We start from the raw sequence: 24,264 nt of genomic DNA on the forward strand, positions 1-24,264 counted from the left end.
TGAAAAAAGCAGACAAGAATCCCTGCCCTCATGGAACTTATTCTGTAGCAATGACAAATCCAATTACTGGTATGATTTGACATGGATCCTATAAAACTATACTGGTTCTTTATCTAGCTAATGATCTACATCTACATGTAAGTTTTAATGTTTTTGCATCCTGTAGTTTTAGTTTTAGTTCAAAATTAAACTTTTATCAGGATAGGCCAAAAGATGGTTGACTCATACCAGGTATGAGTCAGAAGCCCCCTCCTGAGCACACGTGTTGATCCAAGAAAATAGAAAATAACCAGATGTCACATCTGATTTCTCACAGCCACATGGAGAATGTCATTTTGTTTGTCATGCATCGGTTGGCTCCTGGACTAAAACCTGAGCTGCAATGAACTTATTCCATGCCTCCCTTTTCTAGAAGGGCTAACCAATGCCATTTGAGACTAATTTTTCTACATAGCTAAGGAAGACAACTCTCTGGACTTACTTTTACAATGTACCTCTCTAGAAATAAGGCTTTGCATTAGATGGGAAGGTATTACACAATGAATAGGAGGGTGTGTGTGTGTGTGTGTGTGTGTGTGTGTGTGTGTGTACATGTGTATATGTATGCATGCTAGTACCCTGAGCTCCCCTTTCATTTGGCTTCAACCAAAAACTTGTCTCTTGAGGGCAAACTGATGCAGCTGGGAGGAGAAAGCCAGCTTCTCCTTAACTCCCCAGTCTTCTGCCTAAGTTCTATGAGTCCAAAGTGGGGTTTGGGGAGAGGAAGCCACATTTACCTCACAACTGTGACTGAGCCATCTTCCTGCTGCCGGGGACTCAGATCTATGTTGAACATATCTGTTACTTGGGCCCAAGGAACAGATTCTACATGAGTTAATATCTTAAGCCTCTAGTTTGAATCCCTGTGCCTCTTCACAGGGTCTCCCAGGGCCCCATGCTGTTTTTTGATAAAGAGAACTGGAATTCTTTCTGCCTTTGTACCGGTGACTGGGATTTGCCCCAAACAGGCATGATTGGGAACTATTCTTCCTGTTGCTGAACCTTATCAAGCTGGACTTGAGGGGCCCTGCAGTCTGCTGGGAATCGGGTGAGGTAACCAAAGGGGATTCCTATTTTAAGCCTATGAAAGACAAAACACATACCGTGCCGTACTTCTCAGAATCTGCAAAGCCTCTTTGAGCTTCTAGAGATTTATGAACAGTTATTCCATGAACTCTTGGTTCCTGGACTCATTTTATACTTGGACCATACCTGTATTTATTTTCAAGAATCTCATCATGTGAACTTTGAGGGATGATTGGTCACACCACAGGTGAAGTCCCCGTCAGACTGGATGGAATCCAGATTCCTCTAACCTAGGCTAATACCATATCAGAAAGGCTCACTTGGACCCCTGGTGGAGGCTGGGGGAGTAGTCTGGGGCCCACTTGACTTCTGGGGCACATTCCTGGGCACCCTCTTGGCTCCATAGGAGGCATGAAGGCTGGGGGAGAGGCCATCTTACCCGAGAGCCCCTACCTGTTCCCTAGATAAGACCACTCCTCCCCAAGTCTTCATGCTTTTCTGGGGAGTAATGAAGAGAAATTTCTAAGACCTGTGTGTGCTCCTCACAGAACCCTCAACCCTCCCTCTCCTCCAAAACTCACAGCCACATTACCATGATCTGCCTTGAGACCATCTGGCCTAATTTCACTAATCTCTGCATCTCCGATTAGGTCAGTCACCAGAACTCAGATCCTCCCCTCACATCTTCCCTCATCCCCTGCACTACTTACATCCTTTGAAGCTATATTTTTTTCCTCTATAGCATGTATCATCATCTGTACTTTATAGATTTTACTTATTTATTTGTCTGTATTCCCGTCAGAATGTAAGCTCCATGGGGGCAGGAATTCTTGTCTGGTTTGTTGTTGTCTAGGATAGCACTTGGCACATAGTCGGTATTCAATAAATATTTGCTGAGTGAATAAATGATGTGATGGATATCTAGTATTTACTGAGGGTCACTAATTATTAATAATATTCATTCTCTTGTTTTTTGGATAAATGACCCTCTCATTGATCTCTGAGGATGTATTAGCTTTTCCCATAGTCTCTGATAGTTAAGGGGACCCTCCAGAACCCAAATCGTTGCATTACTTTGGCCATAATCTTTGACAGCCTTCCCCCATGTCAAACATTTGCCAAAGAGACCAATGTGTCCAGTGTAGATATCGATGCTATCTAGCCTCAACCTTCTGGATCCCATCCACCACCCCTACTTGCATATGCTTCTTTCAAAAGACATTTAATCCAGGAGAAAACAGCCAGATTTCTGACTATTATAGCCAAATTTGAGGTCTGACGGGAAACTGGCATGTGGCAATGGTCTAAGCAATCATCTTTGTAACACCATCAGACTCACTGTGATAACTACCTTCTCACTTTAATTTCTAAATCATTTATTCCTCAGAAGCTAGAAATGCTGGGTTGATGGTCTCTCCTAGAAGGCTATGCACCTGTCTGGCCCTACTAGCCACCCTGTGCTGAGCCATTAAGCTGGAATGTGATCACTTATATCCTGCAACACCAACCCACCAATGAGACCCTGCAAGGGCCTCCCCCTTTAATGACCTATTCCATCTCTGAGCTTGCTTTGCAGCTTGCCTTGCAGGGTGGACAGACAGTACTTAGATCATTTGTAGTAGTCTGGTTTTGAGGCCCCTATATCAATGGCTCTCCAACAAGTTTGTTGGTTGCTTGTCCTAACAAATAAAGCAGTATGTCAGCATCTTCAATGCCAAACGAGAATGAAGGAAGAATCTGGGAAGTACAAAGCCTCCTATTTCCATTGCTAACTTCCGGCAGCCTTATAGGAACTTAACTGTGTAAATCAATTTAAACACTTGCTCCTCTCAGGGCCAAGAGCCCATGCAAGTCCTCATGAATCTATGAGATACCAGAGCAACGCCTTGAAGGGCCATACTTCTGGGTCACTCTCAGAGTGAGCGTGCCATACCGGTGAAATCTAAACCCTGCTTCTACATCGACTATGTTTCAGTCCCCACTCCCACCCTGGGATCCTTTTACCCTGATTGGTGCCATGGCAACCGCCCAGCAGAACTCAGCATAGCCAGATCTAAAAACTTCACACGATTGGGTGTAAGACCCATTAAAAGGTCACTATTGCCAGGCAACAGAATCTCTGGACATCCTTACAAATAGAGTAACACACCTTATTCCACCATCCCGGAAACTCAAAGGCAGATACATAGAGACCCCCTCCCCCATCACTGCTATGTTTCCCTGTGGCTACCGCTATCCGTGACCAGACACACCCACAGCAGGCCTGGCTATATGATCACACCACTAGCACCCCTGATGGTCATTGGTAAGGCTGGATACAGCACCTGTGCTGTGAAAACTCCCTCCCGGGCCAGGACGGGCTTGCAGAGCTAGCATAAATAGGGTTCACGGGACAGATCTGAGATCCAGCTGTGTATCTGCCCTGAACCCCTGTCTTGGGATTCGACTATTAACAAAGCACACCTAAAAGCAGAATGGAGTCAGAGCCAGAGCAGCTCCTTTAAGGAGTGGAGGGAGGGAGGGCTGCTGCACCATCGGATGGCCCAACACAAGTAGGAGGAAGGTGTGTGAGCGGTGTTCCTTGAGCCACTTGGTCACCAGAACTACAATCTTATCCTTGTCTTCTGGCTGCACTTGCGGTTTTCTAAACTTGTCTTCCTTTTTGGATTACGAATTTGGAATTTATTTAAAGGGCTCACATCCTCATAAAATCATTTTTCCTGGGCTTCAACACCTTTCCTGTGCATGTATATTTGTGTACACATAGGTACACACCCACGCACACACACACACACACACACACACACACACACGGTTGAATTACGGTCTGCATCTCTTCTCATGGCTTTTCTAATACAGATGCAACTAATTGAATCCTCTGCATGCCACCGCATCTCCTCCAACCCAACCTGTTTTCTTATATGCTCAATCCTTGTGTTGCAGTGGGCATGAACTATATATTTTTAAGAAACAGTCATTTTTATAGCATACTTTGGAGTCTAAAGCTCAGCAAAAACACATTCATACCAGATCTTTCAACAATATGGAATTTCTTATCATCCAAGTTTTATGATCCTCATAAATTCAATTTGTTAGAGTCCACATGTGGAATATCTACGGCAGACGCTAGATCCTATACCGCCCCCTTGTTACCATGCTTTGGGGGCTACCAATGCACATCTTGGTGCGTGCTCAGAGCTACAGAGTAGAGCTTCTTCCGTATCCCACTCTCCTCTCCAGGTAAGTTTTCTTTCCTAATGATGCCTGTTTTATGTTGACGCTAAAATAGTTCATTAATTAGCTTTCTTTGAGCACACAGAGAATTAAAATGGGGAGATGCTCACACGGGTTTATGACCTACATCTAGAATACACTTCAGTGTTGACTATTCTATAATTTACAAAGTGATTCTAATATATGCCATGTTCTTTGAGGATAGGATTATTTCTAACTCATTTTCATAGCCTGTTCAGTGGCTCTTACAGTGTCTGGTACACACTAAGTACTTCTTAAGTACTTATTGAATAAATGAGTGGTCCCAACGGCAGTACAGGAGGAAAATGTCAGAATACCAATGGGTTGAGAGACAGATGAGGGCAGTTTTAGAAATGAAACTTCTAAAACCTTGGGCTCTTCGATGGTCAAAAACATGTATGGAAGCTGATGGGAAACAGCTCCTTGTAACCCCTGGGTCCTTGTCTGTGAGATTCAGTGAGGGACCTTACTCTCTCACTATGAGGAATCAGTGCAGGACTGGAGAAAATAACAGAAAGGCAAGTACTGGAAAACAGGATTTTATGTTTCATGTCCATGATTTTTGGTTTTGGTATATTTAAATAGCTGAGAAAGTGATTCGTGTCATCAGATTTAACAAAATCCACTCTCCTTTCGCTACGTGCTTTAGTGTTACAGGAAACTTTCAATTATCTCGACTAATGGCATGGAAGCAAAGGTACACGTAATCAAATACCATCTCTATTTGCCTTTGGAAAGTATTAGGTCTGCTTTTCCCCCAGCAGGTTTGCTTTCATAATGATTAGTTCTAACTTGGGCTAATATTAAAATGAGTTAGCATTTTCTCTGTACAATACCTGGTAGAAGAGAAAGTGTTTATGGTAGAGCAAACTCATGCAGGGCTTAGTATTTGTCACAGTTAATCACCCACATGTATAATCTACTTGCAGCAAGTGGGATTTTGAACAGAGCAAAGGCAAAGAGCAACTACATGTCCTGGATTTTAATGGCCTGGTGTAGATGCCCCAGGAGAAAGCTACAGCTCATGTTATGAAGAGTGCGAGCAGAAGAAGAACACTGGACTAGGAGTAAAGCAACTGGGGTTCTCATCCTTGATGCCCTGTGCAGGCCACATAACCTCTTTGTGTCTCAATTATTTTACCTACAAAATGTAATAATGGCATCTGTAAATATCTACCTAACAGGTTAACTGCCAAAAGAGAGTAGTGAGGAAAGGGCTTGTAAACGTATTAAATGCTAGGAAAATGCAAGGCATTGATAGACAAGCAATGAAATATTGTCACCGTCTTTTCATGACCTGTCCTTTGCCTTAACTCCTCAATGCTTGGGGTCTTGGGCTGTTGCTTCTGAAACTTACCCCAGTTTAAAAAAAAAAAAGTCACATTTCTTAAGGATCCTGCTCTTCCAGGAATAGCTACTTTGATAAAGTCCATGGAACCTAATGAATAGATAGATATATCCTTTCTCAGGATTTTAGCAGAGATCTTCCAGCTATAATACTTAACCTAGTGGCTCTCAAAGGGAGGTCCCTGGACCACCAGCAGCAGCAGCAGCATCTGGGGATGCAGATTCTTGGATCCACCCCAGACCTACTGAATCACAAACTCTGAGAGTGGAGTCCAGCAATCTGTGTTTTAACAAGAGCTCCAGCTGATTCTGGTGTACACTCAAGTTTGAGAACCACTGACTTAGCTCAAAGGAAAAAAAAGGAAAGCTAGGAATTGGGCTCTTGGACGTGCTACTGAGAAACCTTTATTTCTCTGAAGGAGGTAGGGGAAGACTTAGGGGACTTTTCAAATCATACTGCACAGTCGTGTGTGTGTGTGTGTAAAATGATGACCGAGAACATAATTTTCTCAGGGATGTCTTTTTCCCAACCACCTTACCTAAAAATGCATCACCCCTCCCCTAGCACTCCCCACTTCCCTTTCTTGATACACTTTTCTTTGTAGCATTTATCACCTTCTGATATGCTGATATTTACCTATGTATTCGTTTATCGTGTTTCCCCCAGGCGGAATGTTCACTCCATGAGGGTACTCTACTTTTTCACTGCTGTGTCCCCAGCTCTGAGAACGGTCCCTAGTGGACACTCAATAAATATTGGTTGAATTAGTGAGTGAATGAATGGCTACTGAACTTGGGAGATGAGAAAATACTGGGTCAGACCAAAACACTGAAACACCTGCAAGCACTCTTCTTACAGCACGGGAGCCTTGCCTCTCTGTTCTTGCTTTGGGCTCTGAAATAAGTCTGCAAACAAGGCTTGGGTAACTGCCATCCTCAAGGGTTCAGTTCACTATGCTGTTTGATTATCATTACAAAGTGTGCTGTCTGGCTTTTCCTAGGCTGGGGATAGTGTGCTCGTTGATCAATACGTTCATAGGGCCGGCTGTGGTTAGGGGGCAGTTTCTGGGTATGCAAGAGACTGGAGGGCGACCTAGTAGGGAAAAGGCAGTCTAAGAATAGAAATCTACTGAGTTCTAGGCCTCGTGCTGCCCCTAACTTGCTATATGGTCTTAAGCAAACTGCTTAGCATTTCTGGGTCTCAGTTTCATCTGTGGATCTCAAGGATCTCCAAGGTCCCTTCCAGTTATAATTATATAACCATGCAAGTGTTCCTTGATTAATGCCTGTCTCCTCCACTGGTAAGCTCTGTGAGAAGAGGGGCTGAGTCTATATTTGCCCACCTAGTTCATAATGCCCAGCACTTAGGGACACTCAAATATTTTCTGAGTGAGCAAATCCCTGTGAGAACTGAATGGGGATCTCAGCCTCATCAGACTGTGCTCTATAAAAATAAGTCCCAGGTATGAGGATGTGGGTTGCAAAACCCTGACCTGGAAGGGATCCCCAATCACAGGAAGAGCAGGATGTTGGCTCTGCCACACGCCACCACCCCCAGGGCACACGGAGGTTGCAAAATTCATCAAAGACCATGACAAGGTACAAGGGAGAGCCCAGGCTGGGCACTGGCCATCAGCCCTGTGGTCCGAAAGCATGGGTTTGGGGATCAGAGACCTGAATTTGAATCACAGATCTGCTATTATCTAGCTTTATGACTCTGTACAAGTTATTTGCTTCTCTCAGCTTCAGCCTCTGGAAAATGAAGACAGTACTGCCTGCCTCTCAGGATGGCTCTGAAAACTAGAGGAGTTGATGTCTATCAAGTGCCGTCCCAGCATCTGGTGTGAGAAGGGTGCTCAGTATACGGAAGGCTCCTTGTCTGGTCCTGCCTTCTCTGCCCCTTACAAGGTTTCTAACAAAGCCTCCTGTCCCAAAGAACTGGCGCAAGTTGGTTACTGGCTCATGAGAGTGCCCTGGCCAGTCTGGCTGAAGGGGGATAAAGACTGGAATCAAAAGTGCTTCTCAAAATATCTACCTTTGGAAATACATATTTTTATTTGCTTCTAGTTTGCTGAGATTTTGAAATTTGTTCCTTGCTCTAACTTGATATCAAAAGGTGCAACTTTGTAAATAAAGTTTAACAACCGGTAATCACTTGAACATGCTGACTCTTATCACTGAACAGAACGAACTAGAACTTGACCTCTCTTTTTGGCTGCCTTTGTCTCTCCTTCTGCCTTGCCCTTTCTCTGGCCGAGGGAATTATCCTCCTGTTCCTGCCCTGCCCCCTCCACTTTCCCCCATCACACTCATCTACTTCGTATGGCCATCTTTATTCTGGAAAACAAATTCTGCTGCTAGGCAACCAGAAGACAAAATCGCTGTGGTTGACGTGATTCTCATTAGTGACTGCAATTGCAGTGGTGCCGCAACTAGGCCAGACGTACACTCATTGCATCTGTCCCCAACAAACAGATCTTTCCAGAAAGTGGGATGGGGTGAAGTCTTGGTATAAAATTAAGGGCCTCAGCACTCAACAGAAAGTATTTATAAATCACTGTATATCAACAGCCTGCTTTAGAATCATTTTATTAGAACACATTCAAGAAAGTGACATATGGAAAAAAGACAGCAGCAATTCTTAGTCATGCAAATGCCCGTGTTAAGGTTCTCCATTAGATTTAAATTCAAGTACAAAGACAGTCCTTTCCTGAGCCAGGTGCAATTCCAGAGAATGACACTTTGAATTGAGAGCACGTTTCCTTTGCAAAGTTCAGAACACTGAACAAGTCCCATCCTCACAATAAGATTGTGAGATACATGGAAGTGTAAACTTTCAGGATTTTAAGGAACCCTTTACCCAAGCCCTCCCCCATAACCCAGTTGAGGGAAGTAAGTGCAACTTTGGGACCTCTTAGAAATAAGGTTTAGTCTATTGAAAATAAAGCAGTGGGCCTTAAAAAAATTAGAAAATGAATATATATATATACATATATATACGTAATGGAGTCATCTTTGCCTGTTGCCTTGGTGTGGGGTTTCCATGAAACTGTGTTGGGGGTAGGGGCTCTCTCTTGAGTGTTTTGAAAGTTGGAGGACTTTTTTTAAATTTTTAAACTTTTTATTACGAAAAACTGCAAACATATACAAAAGGGAGAGAATGATATAATAAATACCCATGTACCCATCATCTAGTCTCAACAATTATCAACACGTGGCCAGTCTGGTTCACTTATTTCTTCTCCCACTTCCCACCCATCCCCTAACAGGACAATTTGGTAGCCAAGGAAGGCTGGGAGGGTGATCTTTGAACCAGACACCTCAGGAGTGAGTGAGGTGAGGGAAGAGCTAGAAAATCGTGACAGAACCTGGGTAGGCTGAAGCAGACAGAATACTTGTTGGGAGAAGTGGTTCCTGCCAGTGTCTGGGAAAGGCTGGAGTTCCCTCATCTTCCATAAACCATAACCGTAAACTGTCCCTCCTTCCTCGTCCCTCCTTCTCATGATACGGGGGAGGCAGGCTGGATTAGAATGACGGGTTTTTCCAGATTGGGGCCACTGACAATAGAAACATTCAACTGGAGAAGAACTCCAGGGACAAATACGTCCCTCTGATGAACCTGCCCACTCACATGGCAGACCTCTAGGGCAGCGAGGGCCCGGGGGTGCCTGGTGTTCAGATTGGGAGCTGGGGTGGGCGGTGTGTCGGGCCATGGGGCCTCTCACAGGTCCCTACTGTCCCACCATTTTAGACTTTGGAGAGAAGCTCGGCAACCTCGAATTGCACCCAGTAGAGAAAGAAGCAAGGGGCCCCGAGGGGTGAGCCCATGGCCCAGGGGGGCAGATTTTGCCTGGAACATGTGGCCCTCTGAGCAAAGGCTGCACCCCACCCCAGCCCTGCCAGAGCAGTCTCAAGAGAGGTGGGTGATGGGAGTCCAGGTGGGAGGTCCCAACGGCGGCACGGCTAACCCGGTGAGCTGCGTGCTAAACGTAAGTGGAGAAAGGATCTCCAGGTCCCAGGTACCACCGAGGAGCAAGGTTGCCATCCTGTTAAGAAAAGGGCCGGGGCTCTGTGATTTGCATATAACTTTGCAAAAATTTCCATGAGATTCCTGTAGCCTTTTATAGAAAACAGAGTGAAACCGTCAGTGCGACCTAATGTATTTCTAGCAACCCAACGCACAGAGTGCAACCTGGCAAACACACAGTCGTAATTTTAGAGGAAATGGAGGAAGCAGAGTGCAGTGTAGGACAGTGCTCGGTCTGAAGGTTCAGAAGAAGCCAGCCGGGTCCAGGATCCAGAGGAGGATCACTCACTGGACACTTTTAACTGTGAAACACTGTCAACGTTCAAATCTGTATACTGTTCCTCGCATTAGTTCCCTGTAGAGCACTCTGGCTGTGGCTTTCCAATTTCCCAGACAGATAAGGAGGAGGAAAGCCAGGAATAATATAACTAGGGAGGCATTAAATACGAGGTCCAGTGCACCAAGGAGGGAACGGGGGCTGGGATGAATTGGGAGATTGGGACTGACATATATACACTAATATGCATAAAATAGATAACTAAGGAGAACCTGCTGTTTAGCACAGGGAACTCCACTTTGCTGTACCGTAGAAATTAACACAACATTGTAAAACAACTATACCCCAATTTAAAGAAACATATGAGGTCCAGTGGCAGTGATCGTTAGTGTTTATTTCATACCCTTTTTGTTTTGTTTTGTTTTCTTGTTTCAACTCTTTTAGGGTCTCTATGCCCTACCAAGTCTTACCATGACATTCAGTTGGGGGAAAGAAACTGAGAAAAGTTTACCCATTTATGCAGCAGATTTTTAGTAGCAACTGACTTAACATTCCTGATTTCAAGTGTTTCCAGGGTCCATAACGTGGTAGTCTGGACTTTTCCTAAGGCACGCGTTAGTGCAGGCTGCAAGGCCAGCTGAGGGAATGGATTACTGAGTGAGGGAGCCATGCCAGAGACCCATATCCCAGTGTTGGTTCCACCATCTCTACCGGGCCATTGGAGGCAATGGAATCATCATTTCTTTAAGAACAATGGCCCCTCAAAGAGAACCAACTTCTAGTGCTTATTGGAAAAGTGACATATTTTAAAAAGCTATGGCTCTTAGCCAAGAGAAAAATTCAAGATGAATTAAAGAGTATGACCTTCCATTTGACTGTGGCTCAGTTCATGGTATCAAAGGCTGCCTTATAAAAACGAGAAAAACAGTACGAGACTCTCTTAGTAAGACCTCCAGCCAGGCAAAAACTGTTCATTAAGGGAGAGAAAACACTTCAGCATCAAGTTCAAATGGCAGTCACCCTGAGCTGTGGGGAAGGTAGCAGGTGCTAAGGATTCAGGAGGGCGATGAGATTCTGAAGAAAGCCAGGGGCAGTACGCATGCATTTGTGAAAGGGCAAAGTACTGGGCTCACCTTTTCCAGGGCAAAAGGGACTCAAAAATTTTAAATCATATTTTCCTTTGCATAATGTTACATTCATGGACTGGGGGGGAGGTAGCATCAGCTGTCCTGATTAGCTAGTCCCCCACATCATAATTCACTGTCAGTACCAGTTTACAGATATGCTATTTCATCTGTAGAACTTATTTTAGTGTCAGAATTTAAGTCTTACAAGCGCTGAATTTCACATTTTGCTCTTTATGCAATGGTTAAAATTCTGAAGGGGGAGAACAGTTTTAAAAAATATTTTTAGTGTCATCATTATTAATAGCTAATTTATTTGTGTCATTTTTATTATCACTATTATTAATGGTTAATATTTATTGTGTGTTTACCATGTGCCAGGTGAAGTGCTGAGTGTTTGGCACGCATCATTTCACATAACTTGCACCACAACCTTATGGGGTGGGTAATACCATTACCCCCATTTTGCAGATTGAAGCACTGAGGTCCTGCCCAGGATCATACAACTGACAGTGGAGGGGCTGAGATCTGAACTGAGGTTGGTTTGACTCCAAAGCTGTCCTAACCACTGTGCTAGGTTGCCTTTTGTAAAGGAGAATCCGTCTGTTAAATGATATTTGTACGTGTGTAATCTTTGTGGATTCCAAAGGTCTTAGAAAGCATCCTTCACACATTTGGAGGATCCATGTTATCCTTGGGGACCTAACTAGAAGTGGTTTGGGTCACCTCATCATGTGTATTCATTAGATTCTGCACAAAAACTTTTATCCCCTTTTAAACCTCAAGTTGTGATGGTCCCTGTGTACCTGCAAATCTCTCTGATGATGGTTTGATATGTGAGACATATAAGAAATGAAGGCATGTAAGCAAACTGACCACTTGTTCTCCAAAACTCTGAGAAAATACATACACATTTACATAGGAAGCCATTGTTTTATATGGCCCAGTTGATACCTTAAAAGAGTAGTTAACACCAATGCATAGCTCTTTAAACATGACGGCCATTCATGATCTCACTGAGATGGTTTTCTAAACATCTGGCCTAGGGCAAAGACTAGTGGGAAGAGTTTAAGTGGAAGTGTGGTTAAAAAGAAAAAAAGAAAAAGAAGGCCATTAAATTTCTTTGAAATGCTAATGGCCTCTATTATTTAGAAAATAACTCTCTGCTTGGAATTCACAGATATCCCACATCCAATCACCCTCTACCTTTGGCATTCTGATTCAACAGGCCAGTGAGGAGCCTGGGATGCGTTTTTTGAAATGATTCCTCGGTAATTCTAAGGGTCACCTGGTTTAAGATCCTTAAGGCAGAGGCCTTTTCTATGTACCAGCCACTCCATGGTTGGAAAACCTGAGTTTTGCAGCATTTCAACTGCATTTTCACATCTGCCAGCATACATTGTCCAGAAGCACTTCGGCATTTTCCATGAGGAGCAAGAATCAGTGAGACCCATTTTAATAGGACAGCAGCTTTTATTAACCAGACCTCCCTAGAATTCTTTTTTTTTTGGGGGGGGGGCACCTATATTGAGATTTCTCCCAGCTCCCTCAATTTAGGTGCAGACCCTTTCATAGGAACAGATTACTTATTTATTTAATATACTGTAGGTCTCATTCTAATATTAGACACTCATAAAATGAGTTTTCTGAGTTATGATGAGATGTTTTCTACAGTCCCTGGGTGCACAAGAGACATCACTGGACATCCAATGGCCTAAAGATTGCCATAAACGGGGAACATATTTGTTATATTATAGATTTCCATCCTTTCTTGTTCCACAAAGAATCTGAGGTGGCTATTTTGCAATATATTTCTAAATGCATCTTCAGTTGACTACATATTCTAGATGCTTCTGTCTGATGGATTTGGAAGCCACTGAGGCAGGTGTGTGCTTGAATCACTAGTCCCGTGGCCAAGACATAATAAACAGCCTCCTCTAAATTCCTGACTCGTGCCATGCTCCACTAGACACAGCAGCCACTGAGCAGTTAGCACATGTAATACACAGAACATGGTATGTTCTTGGTTTTTTAATTCTTTTCTTCCCCTTGTTCTTGGTTTTTTAATTCAGGTGCATTTCATTCAGTTGGTCAGGAGGGAGAAACAGTAAGACTTACAGCATTTGGGCCAAAATGTTGCTTTGTGTGTTTCTGCCTGAATCACCCAACTGTTTTCGTGCATGAACTTGGCCAGCAGAAGGCAGCGTACACAGTGGATGTGAGAAAGACCTGGGTTCAAATCTCAGCTCTGCCACTTTCTGGATGTGTGACCTTGGGCAATTATTTAACTTCTACATTCTTCCTCATCTGCAAAATGAGGATAACGATACTTACCTTGAAGAACTGTGAGGATGGAGCGAGAGATTATACATAAAACGCCAGGCTCATAGTAGGAGTTCAGGAAGAGAGACAATTGCTACTGTCAGTCGTGTATGCTCTGGACGCTTCCTTACAGCAGCAGACTTCGTGCTTTTCTCCACCTGCCCGATTTCAGCAGGGGCTTCTAAGGGAAAGGACTGTATGCTTTTCAGTAGGTGGGTGGGGTCCTTGGTGGGGACGTCACTGCTTTGTTTGTACTCCTCCATGACACACAGGGAACTGCAAATCCCACATTAACTGTTTTAAAAGAGCCTTTCTCCACCTCAGATTTCAAACTAGGGCCCAGACTGGAAAATGTTCCTTCATCAGAATGAAAAACTGCGATGCAGACAAGTACAAATGTTGAATTGTGCAGAGAGAAAAGATATAAACATCATGGAGTATGTTTTCAGTTTAGCTCTTTTTCAAAACTGATTTTTGTGACTTTCTTTGTTCTTTCCTGTTTCCTACTCTGTTTTTGGCTTTTAGACGTGCGTGTGTGCTGCTCCTCCGGAGCCCAGGGCTCCCCACAGGGAATTCGGTAAGGAGGTGACTGGTAAGGAACAGCTGAGCAGCTTGGTGAAGAGCAGGGAGGCCTTGGAGGTGGTGCAGAGCCAGGTTCTGCTGTGTCCCCTCCTGGCTCTGAGGCCAGGGGGTCCCCACTTCCAGAACACCGCCCCAGAGGAAAGAAGTGAGCCACAGCAAGGAAGAGTCACCCTCCCTGTTTTTATCTTTCCATTTCTCCTTCCGCTCTTGGAGAGAACCACGAGACTAGGCGGGGTGGGAGAAACATCCTTGACAATGTTTGTTTCATGCAATTTTTTTGTTCCAAGTTCAGAAAGGTTAGAAACTGTCTTTTAACCAAGAATTCTAATCATAAATTTCCCTGTGTCCTTAGACAGTGGGAGATGAGGGAGGGGAGGGGGTGGGGGAGCTGTGTGTTGACCTAATGATGAACCTGCTGTTAGGAACCCTGCCGCCCGTGCAGGGGTGACCCATCCCTCCTCCCCCTGGTCCCAGTGTCCCCACGCTGATCACTCAGGAAACCCCTCCATCTGGAGTCACAGGGGGTTTAAACCAAACTGGAAACGTGTCTGCCTTTTCTCTCTCCCACTGCATGTATCTCTTCATAAAATCTCTTCATGAACTTGAAAGTATATTTCGAGCTTTTCCTCACCTTTTCCATACTTTTCAAAACAGCTGAGTTTGGGGGGAAACCCTGATGAACTCCCTATCCACCTCTCCCACCCCCATCCCAACCCCCAAGTTTTCCTTCTCTTTCCTTCCACTGTCCAAGGCTCCTGACCTTCACAACCAAACAAAGTTGCCAGTTCCTCAGCTCACAACCTTCAGTAACCTTGGCCCACCCTGCAAGTCAGCCCAAATTCACCGTCTGGTCACTTTCTCTCATCTGGAGATGCTAAGGTGAAGTCCATCCCTCTGTTCCCTACTAGGCCCCTGCTTGTCTCTTTGTCCTTGGTTGACATAGAGGGTTGATCTCAGCAATCATCTAATAATTGTGTCCTATCCTTAAAAATATCATCTATTAGGTTTTTGTTGTTGTTGTTGCTACTAATAAAAATAATTTGACTTATCATAGAGAATTTGGAAAAAGCCACCATCTAGAAAGCCACTGTTTACTTGTTGGTGTATTTCCTTCATCTATACATACATGCATACATATATGTATATACGAATAACGTATATATGCATACAGGAGCACAAATACACATACATGTATACACATCCACATTCCTTTTAATGTTTAACAGAAAAATTAGTCTTTCATATTTAGAGGGAAAAGGAAGACCCCAAGCAGGTGGGAAAGAAAACCCCAGGCTGCAGCTCAGGTAGGCTCTTCACCTGCACCAGCTGCGGCCATGAGCCTTTGGAGCACCTGGCTTATTGGTTTGCAATGTCACGGGCCTGATGGCTGAGGAAAATATCCAAGCTATCCCTGCCTCCCAGACCACGTAGATGAATCCTTCTTAGAGAGCAATATGGGAAACACATTCAGAGACGCACAAAAGTTCACAAGTATACACAAACAGAAGCTATACACATAAGACATATTCAAACAAGTCTCTTCTGAGCCCTCTCTGTGAATGCCCAGCCCTATCTCAGTGCATCGCCGACAACACAAGGTATCACACGTGAGCTTTTGTCTGTGTGGGTCTCGGGACTCAGCTGCTGAGACAAAAACTAACCCCTGGGAAACAACAGCAGACCGGAAGGAGATGGTTTCTCACAAAGTGCTGATGAAAGGGACTCCAGAGATCATTCTAATAATGAAGAAAATGTGTTCCAGCAACATTCTTCCTGAGGTCAGAAACGTATCTATCAGGACAGAGAGATAACTTTGGAGACACAGTGATGCAGTATATCTTAGACATATACTAACAAAGGCAATTATGATGTGAAAGATCATTATATTTTGGTGAAGATAATCACACATATCTACCGGAAAACATGTTAGAGGAGAGGTCCCCAGGGGAGGTGCAAGACCAGGAGGAGGTGGCCTGTTTATCAGGATGCTCTAGATCCTAGAGAACGTTGCTGTGGTTTGGGAGACATGTTTCTCCTCTTGAAGCTCCCAGAGATAGACTTTATATATTATATAAAAATCTGAAGCCAGGCTAAGGAGTGCAATCACTGTGATGATCCAGTGGAATGTTATTTCAGGAGGAGGATAGAGAATGAAGGAGAGCTGAGATGGCTTCGAGACCAAGCTGTGGATGCGGATGTAGGCCAGGAGCAGACCCTGGAGATGGCATATGACTTGTTTCAGTTCTGTTGAGTGGACTGCAGTGAGTCATCCAAGAGCAGTTATATCATAGACAGCTGGAAATACGGTAGTGGGTCCCAGAGTGGAAAGGGAGGGCTAGAAACAGACATCTTTCAACTCACTGTTAAGAGTGCAACTTCATGCTAAGTAATACAGAAAACACAAAGGAAAACATATATGCTTTGGAGGTTAAAGAACGATATTCAATTTTGGCAGAGAGTAGGGGGCAATACTGCTGGCTCAGAGGTGGTGGCAGGAGATGAAGGTGGAGTAGTGAGCACTTCCATGAAGGAGGCATGAGCCAGGCTGGCAGTGAGGGGTGGGTAGGATGTGATTAGGTGAAGTCGGTGGGCATTATAGGAAATGGAAGCAGCAGGAGATCACAACATGAGTGGGGGCACTCGATTGCCATTGTTTACTTTGTACCAGATGCCGTAGCAGACAGTAAAGATAGAAGCAACATTAAGATCAAGACATGATCGTCAAAAAACTCACCATGTAACACGGGAGAAAGACATACAGGCAACCAGTTGTTTGGGAAGTGCAATTAGGTTGCAACATATAAATTGCCAATATTCAATCAACCATGTTGGATCCATGAAAATGGCAATTTCATATGATTCCATCTAATACAAGGGCATTATAGTGTCTATAAAAGGTAAGGGTCTCTAAAGGAGCATGCATAGGAAGGAAAACTATATAAATGACTTTGCAGGTGGGCCTGTACTTTATTCTAAATAAATGTGCTACTGAAGTCTTTTAACAGGTAAGTGAGATATTGAAAGAGATGTTTTAGGAAGATGGATTTGGTGTCAGTAGAAAAGACAAAATGCAGGGGCAAAATCCCAGAAAGCAGTGGGGGACATTTAGGAGGCTACTTAAAGAATTTAAGCAAAGGGTGACCAAGGCCTGACCAGGGTTATGTGACAGACGTTTTGAGGGAATCATCCTCAGGACTGGGCAACAGACCGGCTGGCTATCAGGGGATATGCCCCCAAATGGATCCACAGATACAAACCTGGGTATCTGGAAAATCCTGCTTCTACCTCAAACAGGGAAGTCAAACCAAGTTGCTGATTTGAAAGAAAAATAAAATTGTCTGACGCTGAGACTGAGGGAAGCCGACATCAAACTGGAAAGACCTACAGTGATAGTGTTCATTATGTCACCATTTGGTCTTATATTTGCTTGTTGGTTTCCTGGTTCTCCAGTAGAACTGAGTGTTCATAAGGTTGGGGACTGGCCTGTTTGGTGTCACTGCTGCATCTCCAGCCTGCAACAGTGCCTGACACATAGTAGGTGCACAAAAAATGTGCTGCGTGAACAAACAATGAATATGGAACTGCCGTCAGGAGTAACGTCTCTTCAGAGACATCATGTTGGAATTTTTGTCATGGACATCAGTATGGAAGCAACAAAAACTACTGTTGAAGGTGGGGGAGGATCTGTAGAAAGAAGAATCAGGAGAAGTTCCAGCGCAGGGAGCACGAAGTAACAAAGAGGTGTGAGATGGCAGAGAGAAAGGAGATGCTTGACAATAAGAGGGAAAGAAGAGGTGTTGAATGGATGTACTGGATAGAGGTGGGTACAAAGCATGAGATTCAGAGCCTGTGGGTAGTTTAACTTTAGACTCTCTGTGAGTCTAAGAGAAAGAATGAGAGCATAAAAGGACAGTTACACATCAAGGAGAAGGTAAGAGTAATTCTGTAACTATCATGCTCAAAAAACAAACAAAAAAAGAACCTCTCAGTGTTTCTTGGATAATACTCAATAAAATCTAAATTCCTTTCAATGGTATCCAGAGTCTGCCATGATCTGACCCAACCAATCATTTCAGCCTTGTTTCCGACAGCTCACCTCACAAACTCCGTACTTCATCAAGCATATTTACCCTGCATGCACCAAACTTATCCTATATTTTCCTTTCTCCCTGTCCCTGCTCTTGCTGTTTGATCCATTTAGGATGACTTTCCTCCCCACTCCCAATAGCAATGCTGCCTGGATAAACTCTACCCACTTAGTAAAGTTTAATGCTGAACCTTCTCTAATCTTCTCAAACTAGGTAAGTTTGAGTTTCTTAATAATATTTGTTTCCCATTTCTAGTTCTCTTTCTTACCCACAATGCCCAACACATTACCTTGTGTTTATTGGGTCTTCATTTATTGACTTAACAAATATTAACTGAGTCCCTCCTGTGAATCAGTATTTTGTTAGATTTGGTGATGCAGTGGGGGTATAAAACAGATATGTCTCCGCCCTCATGGACTTAACATCTGGTGTTGGAGGCAACTGTGTAACCAAACAAATGCTTATATAGTAAATAATGGTGACAAGTTCCAAGAAATAACAATACAGAATGCAGTGAGAGATATGACTTGGGGAGGGGAGTTAGTCAGAGGGTCAGGAAGGGCTGAGATCTGAAAGAAGAGAGAGCAAAAGGAGTGGGAAACAAGGCTGAAATGAGTGGTTGGGTCAGATCATGGCAGACACCAGAGAGCAAAAGGAGAAAGGATTTTCCAGGCAGAGGAAACAAAGGCCCTGAGACCGCAAAGAAACCTGACACATTCAAGGAAGGCCAGGAACGTTGCGAGGCAGGAAACAAGAGGAAGAGTGGCTGCAGCGAGGAGAAGAGGGCTGAGGTTCAGACAATGCCCTCGTAGGTCATGTTGAGGACTTTGGTATTCACCCTAAGGGCAAAAGGACCTTCTCAAAGGGCTTGAAGCCATAGATGCGAAGAGCTTGCATTTTCAAAAGATCACATTGGTCTCAGAGTGAAGAAAAGATTAGAGGAAAGTAAGAGTGAATGTCTGAGGACCAATTAGGAGGCTTCTTTCATAGGTCATGTGTGATAGGACAGTGGCTTGGACTAGAGTGGATTTATACAGACCCTCAAAGAATGCCAAAGGAGTGCAGAATCAGTGTTTTGGAGTCAATCACTAGGACTGAGAAAAGCTGAGTTTCACCTTTACAAATCTTTCCACTAACATAAATCATAGTCAATGTCACCTCAGCTCTCCAAAACCCGTGGGAAATGTGTCTGTCAGGATAATCAAGTGTCTGGATGACTTAAGGTAAACAGCAACACCACCTTTTTCTCCCCATTTTAAATCTTTTTATGAATATCTTTACATCTCTGACTTCTTAAAAAGCAAAGTACACTGAACATAATTTCCCCATCTGTTGACAATTACACAAACCTACATGAGTAATAGTTATGGTGTAGTACAAAATACAAAGGATGTTGCAAGACATGCCAGGTCATAATAGCACTCTTGGTACCTTCACTAAATAGAACCCAACTGCTGGAGTTTTATTTCCTCCTTCAGCTTTTGCTTTCATAGCTTTTCTGCTTCCTCTCTTGCTGTCAACAGCTCAGCCTTCGTGGCTATTAGTGTGTCTATATAAAAGTAACTTTCTCCTCTTCTAATTTTCTTAGGGGCTAAGTAACTAGACGACAGAGATGGTAAGCATTACATATAAAATTAGGATTCGAGAGGCTTTCCTGTGAGCATAGATGCTTAGTTTTGCTATGTAAAGATTTCCTTCCTGGGTCTTGGATCTGTCTGTCAGACAACTGAGTTCCAAACCCAATGGACTTATCTTTTTTTCTAATACATTGCATCGCTTTAACTGTATTACCTGTCACATAATATATAGAGTAAAATGCAACAGATACCTTTAAAAAAGTCAACTAGTTCTTATTCTTTTATTAAAACAGGGATAGGGACTTCCCTGGTGGTGCAGTGGTTAAGACTCCCTGCTTCCAATGGAGGGGTCCTGGGTTTGATCCCTGGTCAGGGAACTAGATCCCACATGCATGCCACAACTAAGAAGTTCGTATGCCACAACTGAGGAGCCCACGAGCTGCAAATAAGGAGCCCGCCTGCTGCAACTAAGACCCGGTGTAACCAAATAAATAAATAAATAAATATTTAACAAAAGAAAGAAAACAGGGGTAAACTTAGGGATTGACAGAAACCTACATTATATATAAAGTTTCCATGGTGGTACACTATTATGTGGAGAAACAAATAATAAACTGTTATTTTAAAGGACTAATGTAAGAAATGTCTCATTATGTCCCATCATATAAGTCTTTAACTTACAAACGTACTGCCTTCAAAATGTCAAATTAGATGTTTTTCAAGACACAATAAAGAGAGTGAAAAGACTAGCCACAGAGTGACAGCAGATACTTACAATGTGTATAATCAACAAAGGACTAATATCTGGAATATATAAAGAAATCCTAAAAATGCATAAGAAAAACCCAGACAACTCACAACTAGGCAAAGGCTTGAACAAGGATGTAAAGGAGAAAATCCAAAGGCCCAAGAAGATACGGAAAGGCTTCAACCTCATTAGTAATTAGGGCAACGCAAATTAAAACCATAAGCAGATATTACTACATACCCATCAGATCCGCAACAATTCTGAAGTCCGGCATATCAAGTATACGCAAGGATGTAGTGCAACAGAAAAATCTCACAGATGCTGGTAGGAGTGGAAATCTGGTATCCGCGTTTTGAAAAATAGATTATACCATCTAGTTTAGTTGAAGACATATATATATATATCTTCTATTACCTAGCAATTTCCTTTTATTTTCCACCTAGAAATTTCACTCCTACCTTTACACCCTAGAGAAACTCAAGTACATGTATACAAGGATACATATAAGAATATTCATAGCAGTACTGTTCACAGCAGCCCCAAACATCCCATGTGCAGAATGGATAAATTGTGGTGTATTCATACAATGGTATACTATACAACAGTGAAAATGAATGAAAAACTACACACATCAGCATGGATGAATTCCATAAAAATGAGGGTTGAGTCAGAGAAGAGACACACACAGTACGACCTAGCCATATAAATTTAAAAACAGCTACATTGAAACTATATTGTTTAGGGACACATACATAGGAGGCAAAATAATAAAGAAAAGTAAGGACAGTATTATGAATGTCAGGAGAATGGTTACCTCTAGGGAAGAAGACAGGGTTGTGACCAGGGAAGGGCACACAAGGGGCTTCTGGAAAGCTGGCAATGTCCTGCTTTCATGAACTGCATGGTTATTACATATATGTTCACTTTATAATTATCCATTCACATGTTTAGTACTTTTTGATGCATTTTCAGCATATATATTTTACATTAATAAATTTTTTAAAAAGGTTAATGTAAACCAGATGTTTCTGATTAGGAATGCACTTCATCCACAGGAATAAGAGTATAAATAACAGCTAATTGATCAGACAAGCCCATAACTCTCATTAGGTAACAGTATAAGTTAAATACTGCACATTTCAAATATATTTCAGAAAGTAATATAGTTGCAATATTATCAGCTAAATAAAATATATACAAGAGAAATAATGAATAAGGATTATTTTAACGTATCTGATACCAGATTGGAAAAGATAAAAAATATTGAAGATATACTAGATTGCAAGACTGGGAAAACTGACACTCATCCTCAGCTGGAGAGAGTATAGATTGGTCCAGCTTCTGTAGGGGGTGATCTAACAATGTCTATCAACATTTTAAAATGCATATTCTACTTCTAGGAAGCTATCCTGTTAATATACTCATGACCGACAAGTGTGAGAAACTGTATCTGTACAAGAATTACAGACCTGTCTGTACTGGTAAAAGATTAGAAACATCCCATACACCCATCAATAGAAGACTAGTTAGATAAATTACGGTACTCGAAGTATGGAATACTGTGTAGCCACCAAAAAGAACGATGCAGCTCTACATGTCCTGCTATGAAATTGCCCAGATTTGTTACAAGGAAAAAAGTATAAAACAGGACTTATCATATGCTATTACTTATTTAAACATTTTTTAAAAAGAATAAGTATGAGCTTTTATATTTTAAAATTATATCTCTAGAAAAATACCCACATTTTAAATCATGTTTATGTATTATCGCTTCAAAAGTTCTTTTAAAAAATCTTCAGTGCATAGGCTTAAGGAAAAACAGGTTTAATTATGTTATTATGAGGAACAATAAGAAAGTTTTGGTAAAAATCCTAAGGGGACTTTTGAATAGTTCCCATCAGAGCTAACAGGTCATTAAAAAAAAAGCCTAATTCCACATCAAAACAAAATACTTCTTTTGATACGGATGTATCAGTAGCATTGCTCTTTTACAGACTGTCCATGATTAGAATAATTATTCTGGGATCAAAACTGATACCAAGGAGGAGAAATAGAAGGAAGATGAACTTCAAGGCCAAGCTCAAATTTCACTTCTGGTATAAAAAGCCTTCCCTGGCTCCCAGGCTGTTTGTTGTTCCAAGTGGGTATACTTCCGTTACGAAATGTAGTATATGTGTAGCAAGTATGTATCTCACCTAACATTCCTCTTCCTAGTTTCTCTGATGCCTCGCTCAGCAACTGGCATAAAGGAAGTGCTAAGTACAACTCTCCTTCCTCAAATACAAGTAACACCTCTATAGCCACCCTATTTCGCATCACATATTAAGACCCCTGGGGGGTATGAACTCAGAAAACTCCAGGACAAGGACAAGGGTTGTTCTTTTATATCCTGAATCTCCATGGTATCTGGTCACCAGTGGACATTCAATAAAATTCTGTTGAAGAAAAGAATGAATTCAGTGTACCAAAATATTTGTAATAATTTTCCATTTTTCTCTTAGCTAATTTCATTCTTCTCTGTTAACAGATTTTTCTTCTTGACCAGGTGTTAATGGTAGTGCCTACTTATTTGCTCTCTAAATAACATAACCGATCTAGTGGTTTGGTCTATGTCCCTGTTAGAAGTACTGTCTTAAATCTAGTGGTAGAGAACATATCCTAAAAACCTTTCTCTTTGGGGAGTTTTCAATAAAATTTTCTCAAGTACAATAAAGGTTCTTCATAGCCCGTATGTAAAGAGGCATAAAAATTGTGACTGTTCTTGTTCTGAGAGGTTGTGGGGTGAAGTGGGGTAGGGACATCAGATAAGTTAGACTCTGTATTACAAATTTCAGATTCTAAAATTTGAAGTAACTCCATTTAACAAACTATTCCCCACTCCTCATCCCCTCACATCCTTCATCATCATCATCATAACAGTTTAAAAATAACTTTTTAAAAGAACAATTTTCCTTTGGTATTCCTGTTATATGAGATAGAAGTAATTTTAATATCTGGGAGCTATGTGAATACTTCCTGATCTTTTCTCCTCATCTGAATGTCTACCTGCCAGGAAGGTAACCTTCCCTAATCAGGAACCTGCTGACTGCAACTACAGCTCAAAGATGATAGTGACGGGAAATCTAACATTCTGGTTTGATTTCTGGTTTTAATTCAGGAAATTAAAAATTGGGGGACTACTTTCAAGAACTCCCAAGTAATCTTTTTAAACAAATTGCTAAATTCTTTTAAGATAAAAGCTGCAATGGTGTCAGTCACAGAGACATACAAAAAAATAGAAGTAAGTTGCAAGGCATTCCAAATACCTCAAAATCGAGCATATTTAGGTTCATATCAGCACAAAAGAGAAAGGTCTAAGCAGGCCACCAAGGTGCTTTGTCTGTTTTGTTCACTGTCTTATCCTCTGTGTTTGGAATAGCACCTGCCGGATAGTAGGAGCTCAATAAATGCTTGATAAATTAATCAATGAGATAAAAAGATAGCATACATTAAAATCACGAGGAAAAGAGGACTTCCCTGGCGATCCAGTGGTTGACTCCGCACTTACGATGCAGGGGGTGCGGGTTCAATCCCTGGTCGGGGAACTAAGATCCCACATGCTGTGCAGTGTGGCCAAAAAATTTAAAAAAAATAAAAAAAATCATGAGGTAAAGAAAAGGTAATGAATTTTTAATATCCTCTAGTGCTCACTAAGTCAGACTGTCATCCATGTGTAAGTGAGTAACAGCAAAGAGTAAGTGAAACTTTTTAAACCCCATTCCTGCAGCTGAAAGGACACCAGCTAGCAGGAGACAGGAGACAGACGGAAAAATACAGAACCTGTTTTTCTTTTTTTTTTTTTTTTCCCCTTCA

At 42.3% G+C, this 24,264-nt stretch overlaps 1 protein-coding gene across 12 annotated transcripts in view; it reads right to left on the reverse strand.

Annotated features, from left to right (window-relative positions):
• Positions 1-24,264, reverse strand: part of KALRN (kalirin RhoGEF kinase) — a gene marked incomplete at both ends in the record, with an annotated part of 639,791 nt that overhangs the window by 172,876 nt on the left and 442,651 nt on the right. For 7 of the 12 annotated variants that reach the window (XM_082654663.1, XM_082654661.1, XM_082654654.1 and 4 more), the window contains one exon: positions 9,651-9,713. The exons of the other annotated variants lie outside the window; for them this stretch is intronic. In XM_082654663.1, coding sequence (XP_082510789.1) covers positions 9,651-9,713 — 63 coding nt within the window. Of the gene's footprint in view, positions 1-9,650; positions 9,714-24,264 lie in introns of those variants that run through there. 12 annotated transcript variants of the gene reach the window in all.

The sequence above is a fragment of the Grampus griseus genome (genome assembly GCF_964374135.1).
Source record: "Grampus griseus genome assembly, chromosome: 5".
Classification (NCBI taxonomy): Eukaryota; Metazoa; Chordata; class Mammalia; order Artiodactyla; family Delphinidae; genus Grampus; species Grampus griseus.